Source organism: Canis aureus, chromosome 19 (assembly GCF_053574225.1).
Source record: "Canis aureus isolate CA01 chromosome 19, VMU_Caureus_v.1.0, whole genome shotgun sequence".
Classification (NCBI taxonomy): domain Eukaryota; kingdom Metazoa; phylum Chordata; class Mammalia; order Carnivora; family Canidae; genus Canis; species Canis aureus.
This window is the reverse complement of record NC_135629.1, coordinates 11577057-11602870: the sequence shown is the minus strand read 5'-3', so window position 1 is coordinate 11602870 and position 25814 is coordinate 11577057. Positions and strand designations below refer to the sequence as shown.

At 38.6% G+C, this 25814-nt stretch overlaps 1 protein-coding gene across 10 annotated transcripts in view; it reads left to right on the top strand.

The window, feature by feature from the left end:
• The window catches only part of GRM7 (glutamate metabotropic receptor 7), an 836468-nt gene that overhangs the window by 507254 nt on the left and 303400 nt on the right, over window positions 1-25814 (top strand). For all 10 annotated transcript variants that reach the window (XR_013357466.1, XR_013357467.1, XR_013357464.1 and 7 more), the window contains exon 5: window positions 7755-7895. Coding sequence is in view for 6 of the 10 variants with exons in the window: in XM_077857985.1 (XP_077714111.1) it covers window positions 7755-7895 (141 nt within the window). In the remaining 4 variants the exon portion in view is untranslated. The remainder of the gene's footprint in view (window positions 1-7754; window positions 7896-25814) is intronic.

Sequence of the window (25814 nt, the reverse complement as noted above, 5' to 3'; positions counted from 1 at the left end):
ACTGAGCCACTCAGGCACACTCTGTGTTAATTTTAAATCCTGCTTCTTTCCTAACTTCCCTCTGTTCTTAGTAGCTTTTTCATGTATACATTCTTAAGGGCCTGAGATACTCAAGAGATTATACATGTTGCAGCAAAGGTGTATTGAAGTAAGGGGAAATGCATTTCCTGGGGGTAGAAACTTCAGTGTCAACCATGACATGCATCTTACAAATGCAAAAGAGGCCCAGTTGAAGCCATCAGAGGTGGTGGGGAAATACTGAGCTGGAGAATGCAGGCTACCTGAAGGGAATAGCCATTCTTCAGTATCCTATTGCTGTCATGTGAGAATGGGGTCTGTGTTAAAGGATCTTCTGACTTTACAAGTGAAGCCAAAAATTTGAACTTACAAGTGAAATCTTCTGATTTTTAAATTAGTTTTAAAATACTCTTGGGAAAAAAAAATAAAATGAAATACTCTTAGGAGAAATAGAAAGGACAAGTCCATAGGTTAAATGTGTTCTACAAGACATGAGTTTACAACATCTGACAACCTAATATTGTCATTCAGGTCAGAGAGAAGCCGTAGAAAGGTATCAACCAATAATACTTTTTACTTATCATGAGTGCGTTAGTTTACCAAAGGTTCCATAAAACTGACCACAAATTTAGTGGCTTAAAAACAATAGAACTTGATAATCTTACAATTCTGGAGTCCAGGTGTCTAAAGTGAAGATGTCAGTAGGAAGCTGCTTCTGAAGGCTCATGGGAAGGATGCTTCCTGCCTCTTCCTTCTTCAGGTGGTTCCAGGTGTTCCTTGGCTTGTGGCTCTGTTACTCTAGTCTGTGCCTGCATCTACTCATGACCTCCCCCACGGCTCCTGCTCCCTTTGTCTCTTATAAGGATACTTGTCATTGGATTTAGGGCCCATACAGACAATACAGGGTGATCTCGTTCAGAATTTAATTTAATTCCATTTGCTATATAATTTCTTGTTATGTATTATCAAAATATTTTTCAAATAAGGCCAAGTTCAGGGGGTTGGGATATGGACATATCTTTTTGAGGACCATAATTTAAACCACTGTGAGTTACATCATAGACATAGAAAAAGGGGGTAAAACAAATAAATAAAATTTTGTGCTCAAAATTTGTTTTTCAGATTTACCCTCTTGGTAGCAGACAATGTGAGTTCCCCTGGTTCTTACTCTATTCTGTTCTTGCCTCTCCTCTGCTTATACCTAGTCCCTTCTCTTCTCTTCTCTTCTCTTCTCTTCTCTTCTCTTCTCTTCTCTTCTCTTCTCTTCTCTTCTCTTCTCTTCTCTTCTTCTCTTCTCTCCCCCTCCTCTCCTTCTCACTGTCATTCTCTCTCATTATTTGTCTTTTTATTAATTGATTCATATATTTATTCTGTTAGCATCACATCTCTATGATGTGCCAGGGCCTCTGTGCTTCTAAATCATTAACCCATCCTTCCTTAGTGGAATGTAGAATGTAGGTGGCTCAGGAGGAGCTAAGAGCCTCTCCATTAGGGCTGGTAGAAGGAGGCCTTTGGTGCTCCCTGCCATTTAGGCTGACAGTGATCTTCTAACCCGCAATGCATGACTTGTGTGGTTAAAGCAGCAATCAGGGCTACTTACTGCTCACTCTCTTATGCTGCATGAAGCCACATTAGTATCTGTCAGCATCCCTTCACCCTGGCTGAACAGGCAGCTGTGTCCTCTAACCCCCTCTTGACACTCTGATAGCTTTCCTCTCATGCCACACACTTGTGAGAGCTTCTTCCTCCTCAGCTGGAAAGGTCACCTCCCAAACATCCTGCCCTGGAAGAATTATGTGTCTATTGATTTGCACACTCTTGTCTCCGCCACATACTTCAGGGGGCATTTGAGGGCAGCACCCCAGTTAAAGAAGGAAGAACCATATAAATGTGGTTGTAATGCCAGCTAAAACCCTGCTTATTATTTCCATGTTGTTTTAAGTTTACTTCCAAGGTTATGTGAATTTTGTTCAACATGTACCCAGTGAGACATTTGCCATAGAACCACCTGTAGATTAATTTCTGAAATTAAAATAATCTGTTCAACAAAAGGAATAATTTAATACTAAGAATTTCATCAGCTCTACATACAAGAATGACCTTTCTCTTTTAACATAATTCTTATTCTGTTTTCTGTCAGCTGAAACCTTGGTCTTGGTGCCTTTGGGTTAAATTTTAAAACTCTGATAATTTAACCAATATAAAGGCATGTGTGTCCAGATCACTTTTTTTCTGAACTCCTATAAGAATAGGAATAAAGTCTCAATTCACTGAAATACACCTATACACGCCTGTATACATATATTATTAGATGAGAATTATTCTACATTCTGCTTCTACCCTTGATCCTGTTGTACCTTGGTGATTAATTGCACATCTTGTATTAAATACTTTATTCCTTAAAACAACAACAACAACCAGTTAGGGCTCCTGGGTGGCTCAGTCGATTGTGCATCTAACTCTTGATCTAGACTCAGGTCTTGATTTCAGGGTTGTGAGTTCAGGCCCCATGTTGGGATCCACACTGGGTGTGGAGCCTACTTAAAAAAAAAAAAAAAAAAAGGTAAAATCACTAGGCTAGAGAAACTTTAATGACAGATAAAGAGTGTCAGGTTAGTGCCTGCAGCTAGATGGAAAGCTTTGGACCACCCCATAGCAGAAACTCCTTATCTATTAATAAAGCAGAGGTATGGGGCACCTGAGTGGCTCAGTGGTTGAGCGTCTGCCTTTGGCTCAGGTCATGATCCCAGGATCCTGGGATTGAGTCCCATATGAGGCTCCCTGCTGGGAACCTGCTTCTCCCTCTGCTTATGTCTCTGCCTCTCTCTCTGTGTCTCTCATGAATAAATAAATAGAATCTTTAAAAAAAATTTGTTTTACTCTTCCACCTATTGAACTGTCCAGTTGCCTAGTGGAATTGATGTTTGATGTAGTAGTTTGGTGATAGGACATTTGTTAGAGAGAAGAGGTGGGGTAATAAGTGGACCACAGCAATGCACTATAGTCATGGTTCTCGATCTTTGGAATATGAGAATCTCCTGGGAAACTTAAGGGGAAAACAATAGGGCTAATCTGCCTCCATGATCTGTTTTCTTCATCAGCTCTCTAATGACTGTGATTCCCACCAAAGTGTGTGAATCACTGCTCGATGTATGGGCCTGAAAACCAGGGTCTCAAAGCAGGCTGATTTGGGTCCAAATTTCTTTCTCAGCCTTAGTTTTTAACTCAAAAGTGTTGATATGATTAGTACCTACTTCTTAGGATTTATGTGACACTCATTGAGAAAATGGATCTGTTATCTTTGTAATTGTAACTATTAGTGCAATTTTTTTGTATGACCAAATGGAAATCTGACAAAGATTTTGACATCTGCTCACAAGAATATCTTATTTATACATTTATTCATTCATTAACATTACCATTTATGCCATTGATTTATTAGAATTCTAGGAGAAAGTCTAGATTATGTATACATAGGAGATGCTCAGTGACTTCAATATTCTTTTTTTTTTTTTTTTTTTTGACTTCAATATTCTTAAGATAAAGCACATACTATTCCATCTGAATAAATGCCCGGTGTCTTTACTTCCCCCACTTCCAGTTAAAACCTGTTTTTTCCTTTTCTCATCTGTATTTACTCCCTCCAGGAAGCCCTCTCTGGCACTCTAAGACAGTTATTTCTCTTTGTGTGCTCCCTAAACATTAGGTATCCCTCCTCCATAGAAACCATTACAGGTATAATTTTATATTTATTTAGGGATCCCTGGGTGGCACAGCGGTTTGGCGCCTGCCTTTGGCCCAGGGCGCGATCCTGGAGACCCGGGATCGAATCCCACATTGGGCTCCCGGTGCATGGAGCCTGCTTCTCCCTCTGCCTATGTCTCTGCCTCTCTCTCTTTCTCTCTCTGTGACTATCATAAATAAATAAAAATTTAAAAAAAATTTATATTTATTTAAATGATACTTGCCAAAATCTATCTTCTTCACCAGGGTACCTATCAATCTGCTGAGGGGCCATCTGTTTTAACCCAAGATTAGTGAGTATAGAGAATAGTGCCTGTCACAGGGTAAGTGCTCAAGAAATATTTAATGGATGAATGTGGTTATTTTACAACTAACAGTATTTTACTTCATCAGATACAATGCTGAGTACTTTACAAATAATGGCTCATTTAATCCTTCTAACAACACTAAGGTAGATATTAATATTAATCCTCTTTTACAGATGAGGAAACTGAGACACAAAATAGCTGAGTAATCTGCTCAAAGTTATACAGGTAGAAAATGCGAATGTTGGAGTCAGACCCAGACAGTGTCTGATGTCTGTGTTCACCAGTACACTATGTGGCTTCCTTACTGACAGGAAGGAAGTACAGCTCTCAACAAACTGTTGAGGTGTCCAGGAAACCACTCAAAAGCAAATATATGCTGCATTACTACTTGACTAAGAGTTTTGAGTTTTCCCCTCAGGGTCCGTGGACCTTCAGTGGAGGAAGTGAAGACACAGGGCTATTTCAGGTTACCTTTTCAGCAACATTAATAAAACACAGCAACTAGATTAAAATACCAGGCTGGAGAGCCCAGAATGATCACAGGGCATACAGATGAGAAACAGCTTTGGAGGCTGCAAAGGGACCCAGAGCAGCAATGCTTAGGAGTACACAGACAAGCAAGCACATCAGGAAAATTCACCGGCAAGTTCTGCAGCATGTTCTATCTTCCCGGGCCATCTACAGGCAATAGGATGGGAAGGCAAAGCTCCTGCCATACTGAGCCAGGTACCAAGTAAATGTCTCAACTATAGAAGCAAAGCAAAGGTCCTCTCATCTGAATCAAGGTATAAATTTGAGGCTGAGAGGGTGATAATACTGAGATCTTACAAATCGGGCTGGAATTGCTCAAGTCCCACCTACTGAAATTTAGAATTTGTTCTAGAATCCTGCTTCTCAAGTATGGACAGTAGAGTATCACGTGTTAAAATGCAAGATTCACCCTGGAGCCCTGCTTCTTAAAGTAGAAGCAGCATGATCATCACCTGGGGTTTGTTAAAAAACGTGGCATATTTGGCCCTACCCCAGACCTCAGAATCTGCCTCTTAGGAGATACTCAGGAAATTTATATATATATATATATATATATATATATATATATATATATATGCACTTGGGAAGCAAGAGCCATTCCGGCTTATAGATGAAGGTAGCCACCAGGCCCACAGGGAGGAGGATGAGGAGGCCACTAAGCACCAGCTATATATATGAGTGAAAAGGACAGGGGTGGTGGTTCAGAGATCCTGCTCCTTTTCTGCATTTTGCTGTAGTGCATACAGCCTTCCCAGTGCCTGCTTGCTTTCTCAAAATCTGTTTGTTCTCATTTAGAATGGAAGAAAATTCTGACTGCTGCTTTCCTTTCTTTTAAATGTTCCATGGTCACCTACCTACATGTTAGCTCAAACTAATCCTTACTTCCTCACCAGGCTTTTGCATTTCCAGCAGACACAGGATGGAGAGAGGTGTTTTGAAGTGATAGACATTTTTCAATAATGAGGTTTTCTTTAAAGATATTTTCTTCTGAGCTGGGGCATGTATATATCCTTGCTACAATTTGATCCATTTTGGTAGTTCCTATTCTGAGGAGGTTTGGAATTCAGACCTGTGGCATGTGGCAGAAGAGTTTACTTCTGAAACTTCGACTGTTCTGTTGAGGGCACTTCTTCCTGAAGGGTATGTTGTTTGGGGTGTTGGGCAGAGAGAGGCTCAAGGTGCTGTGATAAAGGAGTGTTTCAGTTGTCTAGCCACTTTAAAAATTACCTCAAATGTTACTGGCTTCATAAACAACCACCGCTGAGTGACTCAAGCTGGTCTCAGCTAAGTGGTTCACCTGCAGTCTGCTGGAAGGCTGCAGTGTCCAAAGAAATTTTGCAGAAACTGACTGGGCTTTTTCCACATGATCTGCCATCCTCCTGTCAGTCATCTTAGAGTATGGCAGCTGGATTCCAAGAAAGAGAATTCCACAAAAACAAGCCACAGTGAGCCCAGCGCTTCTCAGCCTCTGCATGTATCACTGCTGTCAATACCCCATGGAGAAGGGCACGGTTCATAAAGCGGGATTTGGGTATAAAGCCCTGTAAGCATGGTCTAATCAGGGACCATTGTCACAATCTACCACTGTTGATTAATTTGTGTTTTGGGGGGGCCAGATGGGAGGGGAGAACATGAGGCAAAATGGTGAAGAGAGAAAGCTCATCACCAGTCACCATGTTTGGGTGTACGTATATACATGACTGAATGCATGCATTTAGTGTTCATGGAAACAGGGGGACTCATCCATATTTCCCCCCCCAGAAGTTTCCTTTGCTTAGGAATATTATGTTATGCATACTCGAGCCAGATTACTTTCAAATCCATTAAGGTAGTCATATACAAGGACAATTGGCCCACATGTACTGACAAAAGCCTGGAAAATGACCTAAAAGATGCCAAATACTTCTATTTTCCCTAAAACATTATGTAATGCCTTGTGCTTTATGTTTCTTTTTCTTTTTACTCTATCTCATTTACTTATTTCATATTTTCCATTTATAGTAGGTTTAATATATGTCGGGCCATGAATTTAGTATTGGCCACTTAGTGATGAATAGAGCTAACCTGATATGCCCTTCTCATGAAGTTTAGAGTCTGCAGCTATTTTTTATGGCCTTAAAATGAAGGGAAAACTGGGTAATTTAAATAATGTGAAACCAAGTCCATCTCCTATTGTGGTTAACCCTGAACTCTGTAAGTTTCCAGCATCTTTTCACAACCTCAAGGTGCTGTGAGGGAAGGGGAAGGAGGTAGCGCTGACTTCATTTCTGCAGAAAGATGAAAGGAAGATGAGGGAAATGTGCACTTGCTCATGTTCCCCTGACTTAGGGAGATGAGTGAAGCTAGGCCTCAGGCCCAGCCTCATGTTACCGACTCCTGTCTGATTCTCCTAAGACCTTGTGACTCCATTGGAACCTTGAAGGCTGCACTCCTGAATACATAGCAAGGAATTTCCTGGAGACTTGGCCTCTTGAGTTTCTCATCCATGCACTCAGTGAGCAGCAGTGAGCTTTATGTTAGACTCTGATTTACTTGTGGCTGTTTCAGAAACTTCCATTTTGATTAGAATATCAATTACAAAATAGGATGTTCTAAATGAAAAGGAGGTGTTAAAATGATATTCACAGGTCAGTAGCTCACATAGAAATACAGAATCGGCCTAAGGGTTGACTTTGAGCATGCTTCTATTTCATTGAGCCTCTATTTCCTCAATGGCACAGTAGGAATGATAGAGGTTGCTGTATAGGTTGTTGAGATGAATAAAAGAATCCGTGTGAAGCACAGAATCTTATCCATAGTAAGCACCAAAATGATCAATTATTATCTTGAGGAGGAGGAGGAAGACACTTTGTCCCTGGTCTAGCATCACTAGAGATGCAAGACATGTTGTGATCATCATGTCATCTCTAAGGTCATTGTGACTATGTCATTTGTAGGTCACATCTTTGCCTGACCGATTGAAATAGGGATTTAGCCATAGGATAGCGCTAGAATATTTTTTTCTTCTCCTTTCTTTCTTTTTTTTTTTTTTTTGATGCCACAAAAGAGCATCTAGTCTACTAAAATAAAGAAAACCCAGTCACTGGTATTTTTATTTCTAAACATTCCAGCAATGCCCCACAAGCAATGACCTTTTCATTTAACTCTGTTTAGGGTTTGATGCCTATTTTACATCCCGCACACTTGAAAACAACAGAAGAAATGTATGGTTTGCCGAATACTGGGAGGAAAACTTCAACTGCAAGTTGACGATTAGTGGGTCAAAGAAGGAAGACACAGATCGCAAATGCACAGGTAATTTCGTTCTAGTTGTCCTTCTCCTGTTACTCTACGTGGCCAGCATTGAAATGTCTGCATAGCTGACAGAAGGAAGCTTGGCTGGAGACAAATTGAAAAAGTAAATTGAATTTTACTAGATTGTTCAGAAAATGGAACAGGAGCATAAGTCTTATAGGACAAGAGAGGAACGGACAAAATTGTATTCTTTTCTGCCTGTCCATCTATCAGTAATTGACATTTTCATTGATTCTTGGAATTCAAAAGGGTCATGTTGCTTTGAATGCTCTCAGTGATAAATATTAGTTCATGTTTTAGCTAGGAGTATGAATTCATTTTCACATAGACAAAAATCTGGCAAATCCCCTATCAGCACCAGATTTGACTGTTATCATGGACCATACCGTCTATTTGATTAAAGAAACAAAATACTTGGGTTTAGAGTAATGAGAATTCCAGTGGATTTCCATAACATGCAAGTTAATGAGTCATCTGCTATTTAAAATATGCTTAAAAATACTTAAGGGGCACTTGGCTGGCTCAGTCATTAGATCATGTGACTCTTGATATCAGGGTCATGAGTGGAGTTAGAGTTTACTTAAAAAAAAATATGTAGGCAGCCACATAGGTAAACTTGCATAATTATTACAAATTAAAAGACATGTGTAAGCCAATACATATATATGTGCATATATGAAGTAGTCAGAAGACAAAATTAAACATTCACTGGTGCATTTACAAGTATTTATTGAGCAACTCCTTCCTTTTCAGAACAATTCTAGGTCCATGATCTGATGGTAAGCAAGCCAGGTCAAAACCCAGCTTTCATGCTGCTCAGTGGGGGAAAACTGACATTATTTTTGTGATCTCTCGATGAATACATAATTATAAACTGTTATAAGTGTCCTGAGGGATATATGCATATATAACCAAGAAATTTCACTTATATTGGAGGCAGAACTGTCTCAAAAGACCTCCATGAGGTGCAAGTAGGCATTGGCTAGTTTGTAAGGGAGAGAAGGACAGACAGGAGAATTTCTCATGGAGGAATAACATGGCAAAGGGCTTATAGCAGGAGCAATTATGGTACCTCTGAGGATATAAAAAACAGAACTACCTGACTGAAGTACAGTGGCTAGGATGAATGTGTGAGCTGAGGCTACTGGTGCAGAGATGTGGACAGGGAATAAGCTGTATGGGTACATATGTGGAATTTGGTCTTTACCCTAAGCATACTGGAACCAGGGCTGGGGGTGGTGGTGGTGATGGTGGTAGTTCTAGAAGCATGTGATGTGTTCTACTATCATATCACCTAGCCCTAGATTATATAGCAGTACCCAACTTCATACTACAGTAGTCTTTATCATTTGTAGTGATACCTTGAAATACCACAGAACCCTAAAATATTATTCTGAATGATCCAGAAGAGGGACTCATGTCAAATATACTGATACATAGTTTATCTTTGCAGTGTGGATCTTTAAATATTAGTCATCCAGATACACTAGATTGACCCATTTGACAAACACTTATTACTGAGGAATACATGCAAACTATGGTCCTAAAAACATCACAAATGGTATAAAGATGCTTAAGTTTAAGGCTTTTTCTCAAGGTGTTTTTGTGAATGAGAAATAAGCTAGGAACAGAGCTATGACTAAAAGTAATGATACAAAATCGATGTTACATGATTAGGTTAATAACTCAGTACATTACAATACCAGAGAACTCTATTCTCTATGACATGGTATATAGCAGCAGTGTTTTCAAGGATGTGACGTTTATAATATTGAAAGGAGGGATGAAAAAAAAATATTTCAATGTTGACTAGGCCTGGGTGAAACAAAGCTCTCAAGAGGAAACTGAAAAAAATTAGTTTGACATCTGGATAATTTGTCTATATGACAAGGAACATCCAGGTATACTAGAAGTATCTATATGATTGATGACAACAGTTTTTTGATTCCTTCTGACATTTTGTGTTTTGTAGAGTCTAGAAGCTGGAATGGGTTGTCTTGTGGCCATTAGGATTGTCCTAAGACAAAGCCCCCACCCTTTTAACGTTTTAACACCATGGTTTTACCTGTATTTGCATTTTCATGCTGATCATCATGAATTGGGGTTCATAAAAACTCAAGTTCATTATCCAAATCATTATCTTTCAAAAATATACAAAGGGTTTTTTTTTCGTATCCCACTCCTTCCATGTGAAAAATCTGTAATCATATTTACTAAATTATCTGTGACCCAAAATCATTTAAACATTGCCTCTGCCCTCTTTCCTTCCTTAACACTTTCACAGTTGTTAAGATGTGCCATATTGAGTGGAGATAAATATTACTATGATTGTGTCTCTTATTCCTGTTACTGGGTTTGAGTACATGAATGGTCATATATTTGTTTCTTGTATTGCCATTTCCCAAATCCAATTAAATGTATATTCTGATGTGGAAGTATTCACAAAATGCTATTTTAAAGACTCTGACCCTTAAGAACAGTTGACCACTGAACAACATGGATTGGAATTGGTCCACTTAGACCAATTGTTTTTGATAAATTTAGCACTATAAATGTATTATCTCATGATTTTCTTAAGATTTTTCTTTAGCTTATTTTATTAGAATACAGTGAATAATACCTATAACATATAAAATATGTTAATTAACTGTGTTATTGGTAAGACCCCTTTCAACAGTAGACAGTTAGTAAAATTATGGGGAGTCAAAAGTTACAGGTGAATTTTTGACTATGAGGGGATTGGCAACCCTGACCCCTCCCCCACCACGTTGTTCAAGAGTCAACTATGTGCTTCAACTTGGAAGTGGAATAATCAGAGAAAAAGCATGCTGAGATTTGTTAGATTAGAGTGAAGGAAGAGATAGAGAAGTTACAGAATGAATTGTATTGATAAGAGTTCTTGAAACCATGGTGAGAAATTAAGTTTTAATAATGGAAAAGAATGGATGGGAAGAGGAAAGTGTTGATGGGCTTAAGGATATAGATGATAAACAGGAAAGATGCTTTGGTAACCGGGGTTTTTTTTTAAGATTTTATTTATTTATTCATGAGACACAGAGAGGCAAAGACATAGGCAGAGGGAGAAGCAGGCTCCACGCAGGGAGCCTGATGTGGGACTCAATCCTGGGACTGCGAGATCACACCCTGAGCCAAAGACAGAAGCTTAACCGCTGAGCCAACCAGGCATCCCAAGTAACCAGGTATTGAAACATAAAAATAACAGTCACATTGGAAAGAAATTTCCAGATGAGGAATCAGGCTAAGTCTGGCATTACAAACAGCAAGTCTGGCTCTAGACAGCATAGATAGTGGATATTCTGAAGACTGCAGAGAGCCTCCCACCTTACAAATCTCTCTCTGACTGGGCTTTGCTAAAAAATAAGAAAAGTCTTAAAACTCCTAGGATTTGGGCATAAAATAAAATGCCAACTTGTTTTTCTATATTTTTTTTACATAACCTTTTTAGCCATAATGAGGTATTTATTATATATTAGCTCCAAGTAGACGGCTGATGAGTCAATCACCTGGCCAGACAAGCTTTGAAGATGAGGTGTGGGTTCCATACTATTTAGAGAGAGCAAATTTCTGCAGTTAGGGAACAGCAGTGAGTTCTGAGAAGCTAAGGTGGTAAAAGGTCATAGAAGGAAGAATAACTGATGAAAAACATGATATATTATTAAACTATGTATACTTCATAATTTAGCTTGGAGCTTGATCTGCCTGAATTCTTATAGAAACTTACCTGAACAACCAGGCAATTCTTATTCATATAAATTACCCATAACATTTAAACGCATGTGTTCATCTCCTTCAAACAAGGAAAGCTGCCATAGTCTTTAGCATTTTAAGAACATCCAACTTTGCTTGATACCCAATTCCTAGTTCTTTTAACCTTTAGAGCTAGTCATTCTTTATCCTACCTTCCCTGGTGTTTCACCAATTTTCACTAATACAGCCTAAGACTTGCCTTTGACTCATCCTGTTCATGGGTTATCTTGACTGCCATCCCCCAAGAGGACATGTAGTTAAGTTCTTTGGTGGTTTAAGTTTTTTCTTTTTTTTTTTTTAAAGATTTTATTTATTTATTCATGAGAGACACAGAGAGAGAGACAGAGACACAGGAAGAGGGAGAAGCAGGCTCCATGCAGAGAGCCCAATGTAGAACTCGACCCTGGGACTCCAGCATCAGGCCCTGGGCCGAAGGTGGTGCTAAACTGCTGAGCCACCCAGGGATCCCCTGTTTAAGTTTTCATAGAAAACACAAACTCTGACAGATACTATACTGTTTCATAATAGACCTACATTTTGTCAGGGACATAGTGGTACTTACATACACAATAAAGTAAGTTCTTCTAGATACTTCCGGAATAAAGTAAATTCTAGATACGTTACAAAATAAAGTAAGTCCCCCTTGATACTTCTAAAAGTATATACTTTCAGACTATTTGTTGTTTGGGGGCAGAAAGATCAGAAGTGATTTTCTTTTTTGTGCTTCCCTGCTCCCATCCCACTGGCTAAATATGTTTAGTTTATTCCTAATGTTTACTAGTATATTGTTGACACAAGGACCAGTTGCAAATATGATCTTTTGGGAATGACACATTTTTAGGGCAGTACCAAGGTTAAGGAAAGAAGGAAAAGTACACAGGTGGTGATATCCCTGAAAAAGGCATTTGAGGCCATCTTGGAGTCCAGAAAATCACTCTACCAAAATGTTTAAGAAACCAGTTTTTGGCATGAAAGAGGCCTGGGTTTGTGTTTTAGAGCTATCCCTGAATGCTCCTGTGAGAGACCAGACTTTATTTAACATTTCAAAGCCTTTTCTCATCTTTGAAATGGGAGTAATAAGTCTTTCCACTTTAAGTTTTTGTTGGGATTGTATTAGATAACTTACAGAGGATCTAAAATGACACTGGTGTATTAAAGCTCAGTAATGGTGGGATGCCTGGGTGGCTCGGTTGGTTAAGTGCCTGCCTTCTCCCTTTGGTGTGCTCTCTCTCAAACAAATAAATAAAATCTTTAAAATAATAAATACTCAGTAATGCAGCAATCACCTGCTGTTTGGAGCTGAATGCAGTTGCCCGTGAGGGTTTCATGAAGATCCTATTGTCACATGTTTGTGCTTAGAAAATCAGGGTATATATCAAATTCTAACAGGAAAAATAAAGCTATGAAATTGAGTAGGCATAAAGTATAGACAGGAGCTTTTCATTGGAGTATACATTGCACAGTGATAATGAGGCATCAAAAATTATAGACAGCATGCAACTTCATGCTATGATGGAATATGAAACTCAAGGCTTAAAGAATTTCAGTGCCAAGATGTAGAGTATGTATCCAAGCACCCATGAGCCTTGGACTTGACTGACACCTCATGTGCCAACTTTTGTACAATTTATCTCTGACATGCTGTATCTTTATGTGGTTGGTAGCATCCCTAAGGTCTTTGCTCTCAAACCGATCTTTTAAACTTCGAAGGATGTTCTGAAAATCTGAATGTGCTTGCCTCTTGCAGCTCATAAAAATTACCACTCTGTCATATCTTACGACTTACATAGAACATTTGTCTAACTAACATTACTCTTCCGCCAAATGCCATTTTGTGGATACTGGTTCATCAGAGTTACCTCTTCACTGAACAGAAGGAACTCAGTATTTAGAAATCTATCATCCCATGAAGGGACAATTTGACTTTCAAAGATTTGTTTTCCTTTTGAGATGACAGAGGATGAATAAATTGATGACATTTTTAAAAATAAAAACAAAACAAAACATTGTTTTCTGTTGCTAGTGCTTGCAAGTCACACAATAAGCAAATTTGATTTTTATTTGAGCCTTAATCAATCAGTGTGTACTGTGGAAAGAAATCAGAGGCTTAAGAGCATACTCTGGTAAATGTTCACATTTTGGGGGAATCCTTAAACTGTCTTTTTCTTTTCACCTCACTTCTCAAAGCTAATAGTTTAAGTAAAGGTCACTTTAGGGTGGAGCCGAAAAAGTCTTTTAAGAAATGCTGTTAATGAATAAACCAAATAATAATAATAATAATCATAATCATAAAATAAAATAAAAATAAATTTACAAATAAAAAATTAAAAAAAATGAATAAACCATGTATTTCTCAAGTTTTCTTCCATTTCACATAGGACCCAGGCCCAGGTGCATTGGAGCCTATATAATTTAACAAGTCTATCAAAACAAAGGAAGAACACTTAAGTCAAGTGCTTTGAGAATATATGTGCAAAAAGCATTTATGACTATACTAATTAATTTTTCCTGCCATTTTACTTTATTCTGAATTGACATTTAATTGTTATATAGATGTTCTGTTGCAGCAACTAATTTACTCAGCATAATTGAGAAATCCACATCAAAATGTTACAGATAATGTCTAACCCTTTGGTACTCTGACTTTTTGAAGTCCTTTTGATGAGAAGCAATGTAAAATACCATTTTTATACCTTTGTGCTTTTTTAAATACAAATTCAAGGCTGATTCATTGTGATTTAGTCTGCATGTAGCAACCACTATGGAATTCTGTGTTAATATGTTCTTTGTTAAAATTTTTATTCTGACTTACTTCTGGAAATCAAGATATTGGTTGTTGTTTCTCTTGCTACCATCACCCTTATGTCTGCCCCTACCTCCTTTCTAAATGGCTGGTTTCTGTCTATATGGGAAGTGGAACCATATCAATTAAAACAATATTTTTTAATTCATTAAAAAATAATAGTAAGTAAGTATTAAATGTCTCAGAATCATGACAGAAAGGCTAGGGTATTACTGTTTTTGCCCTGGTTTCAACCAGTGTTATGAATGGACAAGTCCTTGTGTTTTTTTATTTTTTGGAAGACCTTCTGCAACAATCATCAGGAAACCTTGAAAAAGGTTTATTACTTACAAGACCTTGAGATTACACACCTGGGGCCAACTAGCGGGGTGGTGGGTAAAAAAGAGAACATGCTCATGGCCTTGTGGTTCTATTTTAATTGAGAGCCAAGGTGGGGCTCTGGTTTCACCTGCTTATTCTTGGTGAGATTGAAAACACAGTAGTGGGAATTTAAAGTGCAGAAAGAGAAAAGGGAAGCGGCCCAAATTGTCCATTATTGACATCTATCAAGATCTAAAATAAAAGGCTCTCACTGGGGAAAGGTCCGCAGAACTCTTTATGTGTTCCTATGGCTGGCAATATGTTAAAAGATAGCCCTCTCCATAAAGGATGCCTCTGCAATCAAAGCTTAAGGTAGGTACTTGCATTACAAAAACAAAAACAAAAAACTATTAGGGCTTATACTACAATCTACCCTATGATGCCAAGGGATCAAAGTCAATGAAAAGGAAATTAACTTCCTGAGTAGCTGATAAGCTGAAAGTCAGGGATAGAGTACATTGTAACCCAGAGGGGTACACACCCAAGTAGGATTATTGTAGCAAAGCCTTTAATAATTACAGAGCAAGAGTCTGAAATCCAATATGTAACCATTGTCCTCAAACAGGAAAGGTCAGCCATGAAAATAGGTCCATGATCTCAGGGGCTCACCCTGGTAATTTGAAGGATTTGAGTAATACTGGGAAATGTTTTATCACCTTGGGCCACCTGGTATAAGTAGGTTTGAATCTGTCCTGAGTTAGTAGATGTTTCTATAAATCAACACATGAGTTTCTTAGTCCTAAGAATAGGTCAATTCAATTAAAGGAGGGAACAATGCAGTTGGGTTACCCACATCAGGCATATATGATTTAATAAGCAGCATTTCTATGAAAACAAAAGAAAACAGTGACAGTTAAGAATTGGGTATACCAGAACTCTAGTTTTTGAGTTCTGAATGCACTTAGTTGAGAAAATTTCATAGATGTCAGGCTCAAAGCAACTTTAGATGGAGTAAGGGCACACAGTGGCAGTCTGATAGATTTTGCCAATTTGTGGTTTGTATGTCTCCACTGATTTTTCTAAGTGGCTCATGTGATACCATGTGTGAAGACTGTTCATATATGAGCTATTGTGATTGCTCTGAAGTTGGTTATCAGATTGTTCCACTTCAGTTTTAGTTCTCAACGATTCCAAGTCAGAAGGTTCGGCAAAAATTGGAAACCTTAGTTTGAAAAATTGTGATTAGATATTGGACAAGACAATGACAAGAGTTTGGTATTATGGTCCAGTATACAGGTAAAAAGCAAAACCTCAGTGATAATTAAAAGAACCAGAATCTAATATCCACAGGTGTATATTATAGTTCCTACTGACCTATCTTTCCACCTACAATTATCCCAGTATCTATCAAAGATAAGCATAATAAGACTAATTTGTTTGCAAATTAAGTCCAGTTTCATTCAGTAAACTTGGCTTGATGATGTAAGTGCATGTAAGAATAATGATTGACCATGTAAGGCTTTTATTTTTTTTTTATTTTTTTATAAAGATACTTTTTTATTTCTTTTTAAGTTTTATTTTTTTTTAATTTTTATTTATTTATGATAGTCACACAGAGAGAGAGAGAGGCAGAGACATAGAGAGAAGCAGGCTCCATGCCCCAGGAGCCCAATGTGGGATTCGATCCCAGGTCTCCAGGATCGTGCCCTGGGCCAAAGGCAGGCACCAAACCACTGCGCCACCCAGGGATCCCAATGTAAGGCTTTTAAAAGCTAGCCTTATTGGAATCTATTATAGTGAATTTCAGACAGAACTTTTAACAGCCTCTTTACAGAATACCTATAGATGTGAGTGGATTACTATCTTTTTGAGGTCCCCAAATATCCTGAGGTTCCTGGGTCTGTCAGGAAGTGGCCTGCCTTTCTCACCTGGTAAGGCTGTGGGGAATCATGAAAGCAAGGTACCAGCCTATTTTTCCAAGGGGCCTTATTGGCTTCTTCATGTCAACTTTAGTTCCTTAGAGCTATCTGGTCATACCTGAATCTCTGCAGGTCTCTCTCAAATAAGATTTTCTGATCAAAGGCTTGGTAATACAACCAGTGTTTCCAATGTGTCCTATTACAAGGAGAGCAGATTCTTATTGAACTAATGCAAATAACTATATTACCATGAAAATAAGAATACTCACTGAGAGTTCCCAAATTCTGGAGGGATCAGGGGAGAGGACATCAGTGTTTCATCTTCACTCACAAAGATGTGTTCTAAATCACTGTAAGTTATAAATAGCTTAGGAGGAAAGGTCTCTTTCCTCCTAATTAAGTAAGGTTAATTGTTGAGCTTTTTATATCTGGAAAACAAAAGATTAAAGAACCAGCAATATTTCATACAAAAATATTTTCATGAAAGTTATAATCATCCTTAGTTCATTCAGTCCCATATAATTCTTGTTGCTCTTTTGTTAACAGTTATGAATGTAGTTGTTTCCTTAGAATTTTGTATAATTCTTCGCCAATTCTACTGGTATGATCCACAAGTAATAAGAAATTTACACTCTAGGGTACATGTCGAATTCTTTCCATGAACTTCTCTTAAGAGGAAACGAAAGCTTTTGCCAAAGCATCACACTGTAACAATGATGGTAAATGATGAAGTCTTAAAAATGGCCATGGTTAATGAGGAGAGTTCATTAACAAGGAAATAAGGCTATTTCTGGGACACAAATTTAAAGGTGATAACTAGAATTATAAGTGATAAAAATATACCAGGATATGTCAGATTTTTAGGAATTTTGTATGATTTCTGGGATACTTACATTAATATCAATAACATTTGCTCATATAATACAACTTAAGGTTTATCATCCCTTATTTGACAACTTCCCATATAATTTAACATATCAAATAAGCCTAATTAGCGTAACATTCATCTCTGTCTTTCTCTCTCTTTCAATTCTGATAAGGAGAAGACATCGTGACACATTCCAGGGATTCTCTGGAAAACCCCAAATTCAGTTGAAGGTCAAAATGATTTAAGTTAGAATTTGATTTGAGTGACGTTTGTCAAAAACATCAAAAGGTTTGGACACTTGGTCAAACAGGATCATAGATCACTCTGAGACAACACTTAGTTATCCATTTAACCAAAGTGACAATAGAAGGCTTTGCAGGCAAATACAGAAAGTTACATCGTTGTGTGTGTGTGTGTGTGTGTGTGTGTTTTAAAACAACATAGTTCTTTTGATAAAAAGGGCCAGCCTTCTTAAATAATCAAAGACCTGTTAAGAAACACAGGAAAGTAAAAAAAAAAAAAAAAAAAAAAAAAAAAAAAAAAAAAACACACACACAGCAAAGTATTTTGACAAGATAAAAATATTGTTTTACAGGCAGGTACTTCGAAGGTAAAGAAAAACCTTCCTCGCACAATATCTTATCAAGAGCAGATCAGTAGTCTAAGAAAACTTGTCCTTTTAGCAGAAGAAAATTTTACATGAATATATTTGGTATTAAAGCTTAATTTTATTTTTTTAAGATTTTATTTATTTATTCATGAGAGATACAGAGAAAGAGAGACAGAGGTATAGGCAGAGGGAGAAACAGGTTCCTTACAGGGAGCCTGATGTGGGACTGGATCCCAGGATCCTGGGATGATGCCCTGAGCCAAAGGCAGACGCTCAAGGGCTGAGCCAACCAGGCGTCCCAAAGACCTTCATAATAACAATATAGTTTTTAGCCAATTTGACCACACAAGGTGATTTTTTTTCTTCCTAACTTTCTATTCCATTTTGTCCTTTGTTTCCCTATTTCCCATTGTAAAATAATGTTTTCTTTTAGGACAAATTTACTTTTCTTTCTTCATAACAAAAATGTACCTTCATATCTTTTCTTTTTTCCTTTTTTTTTCTACACCTGTTCTCAGCCAAAAATATATCCTACTTTCCTTGCGTACAACTGTTTCCCTTATTTCCAGTAGCTTTAATGATGTATTGGAATTTTTAACACTCAAAAATCCTTTATTTCTAATGAAAACTAATTGTGTTGAGAACTGCCTATTAAACCAACATTCTCTGGATTGACGAATATATGAGTACACTCATAAGTTCTAAAGACTTACAACATGAACTTGAAAAACATTTGGGTTAGTTTCTCTTACATAACTGGGGTTTAGAAAGATTTAATCCATAAGCACTTATTTTTAAGCCATTAAATAGAGCTCTTTTACAAATTTGGGAAATACTTCCCAGAGGTAGGAAAATACCATATGTGTAACATACATACATGGATCTATAGAAGCAGACAGACACCGGTCTCTTGCTTTCATTCCAAAATTGTAGCCATGAAGTAGGCATCACCCAAAACTCACCAGTTTCTAAGAAATTGTGTCTCTGGCAGACTGAAGGAGTTAAAGTTATCTGCTTAAAAGCTTTTGTTAATGTTTGTGGAGAAGACTTTTAAATTTTTAATTTATCCTTGACAAGTAATCTTGAGGAAACTGTGATCAAGAGCCATTTTATCAATTTGCATTTTTAAAACTTTTATTTAAATTCAAGTTATTTAGCAGAGAGAGTACAATATTGGTTTCAGGAAAATTCAGTGATTCATCACTTACATTCAACACCCAGTGCTCATCTGGGCAAGTGCCCTCCTTAATACCATAACTCCTCTAGGCCATTGCCCACCCACATCCCTCCATCAACCCTCAGTTGGTTCTCTCTGACTGAGTCTCTTAGGGCTGTTTCCTTCTCTCTTTTCTTTCCTTCTTCTCATATGTTCATCTGTTTTGTTTCTTAAATTCCACATTGGAGTGAAATCATATGGCATTTGTCTTTCTCTGATTTATTATCAGTTTGTATTTTTATTTTTTTAATAATAAATTTATTTTTTATTGGTGTTCAATTTGCCAACATACAGAATAACACCCAGTGCTCATCCGGTCAAGTGCCCCCCTCAGTGCCTGTCACCCATTCACCCCCCCCTCCCCTTCCACCACCCCTAGTTCGTTTCCCAGAGTTAGGAGTCTTTATGTTCTCAGTTTGTACTTTTAAAAGGCCTCTTTGTTTCTGTTTCTTTTTCAAACCCCAACAAGCTTTAGTTCCCTCCTGGGGTGTTAACATTCCAAAGACAAGGTAAGATTTTTATCTTCAAGAACCAGAGAAAGGAAGTGTAAGTTTTCTCCTAGGAGTTTGAGTGACTTTTGAATAGTTTTGGAAGTCCCAATTGAAAGGTAGTAGCTGGGTGATCCCCGGATGGCTCAGCCATTTGGCGCCTGCCTTTGGCCAAGGGCTCGATCCTGGAGTCCCGGGATCGAGTCCCGCATCGGACTCCCGGCATGGAGCCTGCTTCTCCCTCCTCCTGTGTCTCTGCCTCTCTGTCTTGCTCTCTTTCTCTCTGTCTATCATGAATAATAAATAAAAAATATTTTTAAAAAAAAGTAAGAAAGGTAGTAGCCTTGTAATTAGGAGGAGTACACTATAGAGAGTAACTCTCTGGATTGAGGGTCAGGTGGGACCTCTTCAGGGTGGGAAACAATAAGGGGTTCTTTTGGATCACTCTAGTCATGAAAATGATAAATCTCTTGGACCACAACAGTTCTGCACAGCAGGACATAGCCACTTTATTAATGTTTTTCATTCACTGTAAGTCATACCAGTGATCCCTCTTTTGGAAGGATTGACAAGAGGCCAGACAGTAAATATCCCAGTGAGGAGAGGGAGGGCCCTGCTATGACTATCAGTGGCCCCAGACACCTTTGTGTTCCATTTCCCTTCTTCCTCTCTAGAGGCGTCCCTAACCTGCTCAGATTTTCCTTTGGTAGCAGGAATGATTCATGAGGTGTGTTTCTTAGTTCTGCCTTGATCAGGGGAAAGCCAAGGGGATTCAGAATGTGCTGTATCTTGGTGGAAATGAGCAGTTAGTCCTGATGAATCTTTAAGAAAGTTACAGGGGTGCCTGAGTTGCTCAGTTCGTTAAGGATTTGATTTGATTTTGGCTCAGGTCATGATCTCAGGGATGTGAGGTCAAGCCTTGCATGGAACTCCATGCTAAGCAGGGAGTCTGCTTGAGATTCTCTCTCTCAGGCAGCCCGGGTGTCTCAGCGGTTTAGCGCCAAATTCAGCCCAGGGTGTGATCCTGGGGACCTGGGATGGAGTCCCACATCAGGCTCCCTGCATGGAGCCTGCTTCTCCCGCTGCCTGTGTCTCTGCCTCTCTCTCTCTCTCTCATGAATAAGTAAAATTAAAAAATCTTAAAAAAAAAGAGATTCTCTCTCTCTCCTCCTCCCTCACTTATGCACTCTCTAAATAAATACATACATACATACATACATAAATACATAAATAATAAAATCTGAAAAAAAGATTATTCTAAAAAACAAAGAAAAAAAGTTACAGATTTTAGGGTCTTAGGAGATACTAGTCAGTTGATACATTTTGGCAGCCATACCATTCAGAGCCTATTCCAAACAAGAAAAACTGAACACCAAATTAGTTCCCCTCTCTTCTTGTTGCCAAATCTTTAAGAGAAATTTGAATTTTGCTTCAGATACAGTTTGTGTATGTGGGTTTTTTTATTTCTTATTCTCTACTTCTTGACTTTTCTCCTATCTTAATCTTACATGTTATTACTGGATCATTTTAGATAATGTCAATGTGAGAGCTTTCTGTAGGTAACTGCTTTCTTTCCCAGGGTGTCCTGAGAGACTTCTCTGGGACTGAGATTTTCTTCACTACTGTAATATGCACAGGGTCTTTGGGAAAAGCCCCCAGGGCCTCTGGAGCATAAACCAGGGTCCCAGCATGTTTGTATGCATGGCATTGAGTGACACCCAGGAAGTGTCCCTTGGGTTTTGCATTTATCAAAGAACTGGTGTATCTCCTGGTGGTTCTTAGAAGCCACTGGCACCAGATGTTCAGGATGTTTATATTTGACTATTAGGTTTTTTGGATTGTCATGCCCTGGGTGGATTTAGACTCTGTCATCTGGTCAGAGGACAAAGAGCAATAAATAGTAGTTAGTAAAGCAGTGACACAGAGACCATGAGGCCTTTGTTAGGTTTTCCCTTCTGTGGTGCCATTGCATCCTGGATGGCCATTTCACGCTTCTGGGTTAGGATACATAGTTTGGGCATGAACCACAAAGTCAGTGGTTGCAGGTCGAGGTCTCCTGTCCTCCATCTAGGGGAATCTTTTCCTCATGCCTTTAGCCCAGCGCCTCTCTCTGGGTGGTGACAAAACCCTTGCAATCCAATCCACCCTCCTTAGCTCTCCTTGGCCTTCAGACTTCGATGACCTCTACACACATTAATAGTTGATTAAGTCCTTCTAATTAGTAGTATAACAGTCTCGTTAGACCATATGGCCTTGATCACAGTGCTCTGCGGAGATCATTGGATTTCTATGACAGCTGTAACCTCTTGGGTTGGATATTGCAGGTAACACATGACATAGGCAATATGCAAGAGCACACAGCAGCAAAACAGACCCCAAGCAAATGGTGCTCCTTTCCCAGATGGCAGTAACCACCTGAGTTAGGTGGTTAGTAAGCAAGTTGCAGGTACAGGGCATTTCCCTCCATCAACTACAAGAGCAATCATGCAATCCTGCCAATTATACCAACTGTTTTTGTGCTGCTATCAGACTGCCAATAACCAATGTTATGATTGGACTGGACTTTGGGGTTCTTACTATAATTTCATTACACCCTTCATCAACAACCATCAGGAAACTTTGAATAGATACGTGTTTATGACTTAAAAGACTGGAGATTATGCAACATATCTGAAGCTACACAGCAAGGTTTCAGGAAGAGAGCAAGAGAAAGAACATGCATACATGGGCCCAAAGTTCTGCTTTTATTAAGGCTGAGGGTGGGGGCCTAAGGTTTTATAGGTTCACTCTTTATTGTTGAGTTTAAAACATAAGAGTGATCATTTAAAGCATGAATAAAGACAAGTGGCCTAAATGGTCCCTTCCCTAATCAACCGAGATCTCTAAAACAAAGGAGCCTCAGTATAGGTGGCCAGGCTCTTTATATAGTTGTGTGGCTGGCAATGTGTTTATTGCAGATAGTGGCTGTCGAAGTGGGTGCTTCTGCAGACCTTATATCAGGAAGCTTCTGTTTTGAATTATAAAACAAAAAACCAAAATGTCAAGACTTATACTGTAGGTATATAACTTTGTATGGCATTTTATAGCATCTATTTGAGTGAATTTACTAAAAGAATTTAGCTAGTTGAAACAATAATTAATATAGAATTCCCCAAATTAGAATTATCTGCATGTTACATCTGAAGTCCTCACTATTCTTGGAAAACTTCTTTTAATTCTTTCTGGAACAGGAGTATTGGATAAAAATACGTGTCCGTAAAAGATGATTACATTTCTAGACATTTGGTTCCCATAATGTAATAGTAAAAAAAAGGTGGGGGGTAGTGGGTGGAGGGGAAGGCTTTAGTGTAACACTAAATGCCATGTTAGTTCTATGGCTTTGCCTTTAATGTGCTTAGATGTGAAACTTTATTTTCTTATATTAAAATCAATAGTTATCTTTTTAAAGGAATTTAAGAACAAAAATGTGGTTTCTTTTTGATGAGCAGTATCTCACTAACTATGTCAATTATTTCACCAGGTAAATTTGAGAGAAGATGAGCAAGATGGTGGCAGTGCTTGATTCTGAGCAATGATTAGTGTAGCCTTTCCTATGGTTACCTTTTTTTTCCCTAAGGTTTTATTTATTTGAAAGAGAGAGAGAGAGAGAGAGAACAAAGCAGGGGGAACAACAAATAGAGGAAGAGGGAGAAGCAGGCTCTCTGCTTAGCAGGAAGTGGGGCTCCATCCCAGGACCCTAGGATCATGACCTGAGCTGAAGGTAGATGCTTAGCTGACTGAGCCACCCAGGTGCCCCCTATGGTTATTCTGTTAAAGTAGGTACAACTCTCAGGCCACAAAACTGACAGTGTAGAAATACTGTAACTTCTGATTGTTTTCTATAGTTTCACTTAGTTTTCAAGACTCTATTCTAATGGTTTATCAAATTTAATCCATATTTTTAGAGGCCCTCATTCCACCCAATCACTAAGGTTAAACCCTAGTTACAGAGGGCTTTTCAAAGTCAAAACATAGGAGTTGCTTGCAAGGTCCTTTTACTCTGTGCCTTTGGCATCTCTCCATGACTTCTTACTGTGCGTGAACCCACGTCTAGGAATGTACCTTGCCTATGCTGGCCCATAATAGAGGAGATGTCAGCTGACTACAGCTGATTCTTGATCCTGGCCTCAGCACCCTAGGTTCAGTTCTGGTTTTAATTACTTCTGTAACCCTCCTGTGACCAGGATGGAAGAGATTACAAGCTTGGGACCCTTTCCAGGTGCGTGGCCCAGCGTTCAACTCTGTGCTTCCCTTTAGTCTCTTCCTTCTCCTCTTCTATTTCTGAGTGTCTTTGTTAGAGGTTGAGGGAGGAGGCTACCTTAGATCCAGTCTAATCCCTCCAGTCCTCTTGTATATCGTGTACACTGTATATACTGAATCCTTCAGGACTTCAACTTTTAAAGTGGAGCCTAGTACCATATGATATTGGCTTCTAAAACCCAAAAGTCAGTCTTTTTTTTTTTTTCCTGTTCTCCTGTGTTATATTATGAAGTGAGTAAAAATAGTGAATAAGAGCTATCGCTTCCACGGCTGAGAGATAGTCACAAGAAAAGCAGGAAGGAAAAAAAGAAGGAAGAAGGAAAGAAGGAAAAAAGACAGGAAAAAATTAAAAGCACATTAAAAATAGCATTAACATAGAAGAATATTATCATACAACAGTAGATTAGCACAACCCAAGTAGAAGAGGTATGGATGGCAGGCCAGGTCCTTGTCTCCACTAAACAGTGTAAATGTAGCACTAAACTCCTAAAGCTCATTTTCCTAAATCGTTATCAGACATGCAAGATGTGGGGGCTGGCTATCCTCAGCCTTCTGAAGTAGATGTTTATAGGACCCTGTGGTAAATGAATTCTTCTTTTTTGCCACATGCCCTTCAAAGCATACAAAAGGGGCTCTACCACATACCATTTTACTTCAAGCCATGTTCCCTCAAAGTCCTCTTGCCAGACAGCACACCAAAGCCTCTCTGGGAATTGTGCTTAGTTCTGTGCAGAATGAAGCCAGGCAGTGGAACACCAAATTGAAAGCCCAGGGGTATGCAGGAAAAATGGGTCCCATAAATGTTAGAAACCACAATTATTTGAGCTGTGTGTCATTTCTTTCTCATTAGCTCTGATAGGCAATGGCTTTAAAAAATGGTAGTTATGGCCTTTCCAGATTCAGGAAGTCTGTCAGGCTAAGCCGTTAATGAGAAGGAGTTCCTGAACTAGGGGAATTGATGTGTACGTGTCTTCTCAGCATCAGTCCTTGTAAACAAAGTGCCTCTTCTGAGCAATAAAAGTATTATAAATTGGATGCTTAGGGTTATTTTAGTAGATATGAGAAAGGGCTGTTGAATGACTTATCAAGTATCATCAAGCAACTTAGAATGGAATATAGCTATCTTTAGGAAGAGTTTCTAATAATACAGGTTTTCTTCTTTTTTCTTTTTTTCCTCTTTTCCTTCTTCCAAAGAGAAACATGGATACTAAAAGCATTTTTATAGCATGTGCAGCATCATATTCTTTTTTTTCAAGAATAAAAATGTGTTCCCCGGATAAATCCCTACCATATATATAAACCCAGATAAAAACTTGGAAGAGCAACTTCTAACTTTGTCTCACTATTTCCAGTAACAGTAGATCAGATATGTGGATGAACACATGGGGAGGCTTCCCATTTCTTCAACCTCAAATAGTATTTATTTTTCCCCTTCTTGGGCACAGGTAGCTGTATGCTAACTGGAAGGATAATGACTATTAGGTAGAAACATGCTAGTCAGGCTGCCTGCTGAAGTCCTACAAGATGACTCATCGTGTCACCATGGGCTGGTGACTCAAACATCCTGAGCCTCTCCTTTCCTCACGTGTAAAATCAGGGTAAAAATAGTCCCTACTACACAGGATGATGTATAAGGTTAAGCAGAATG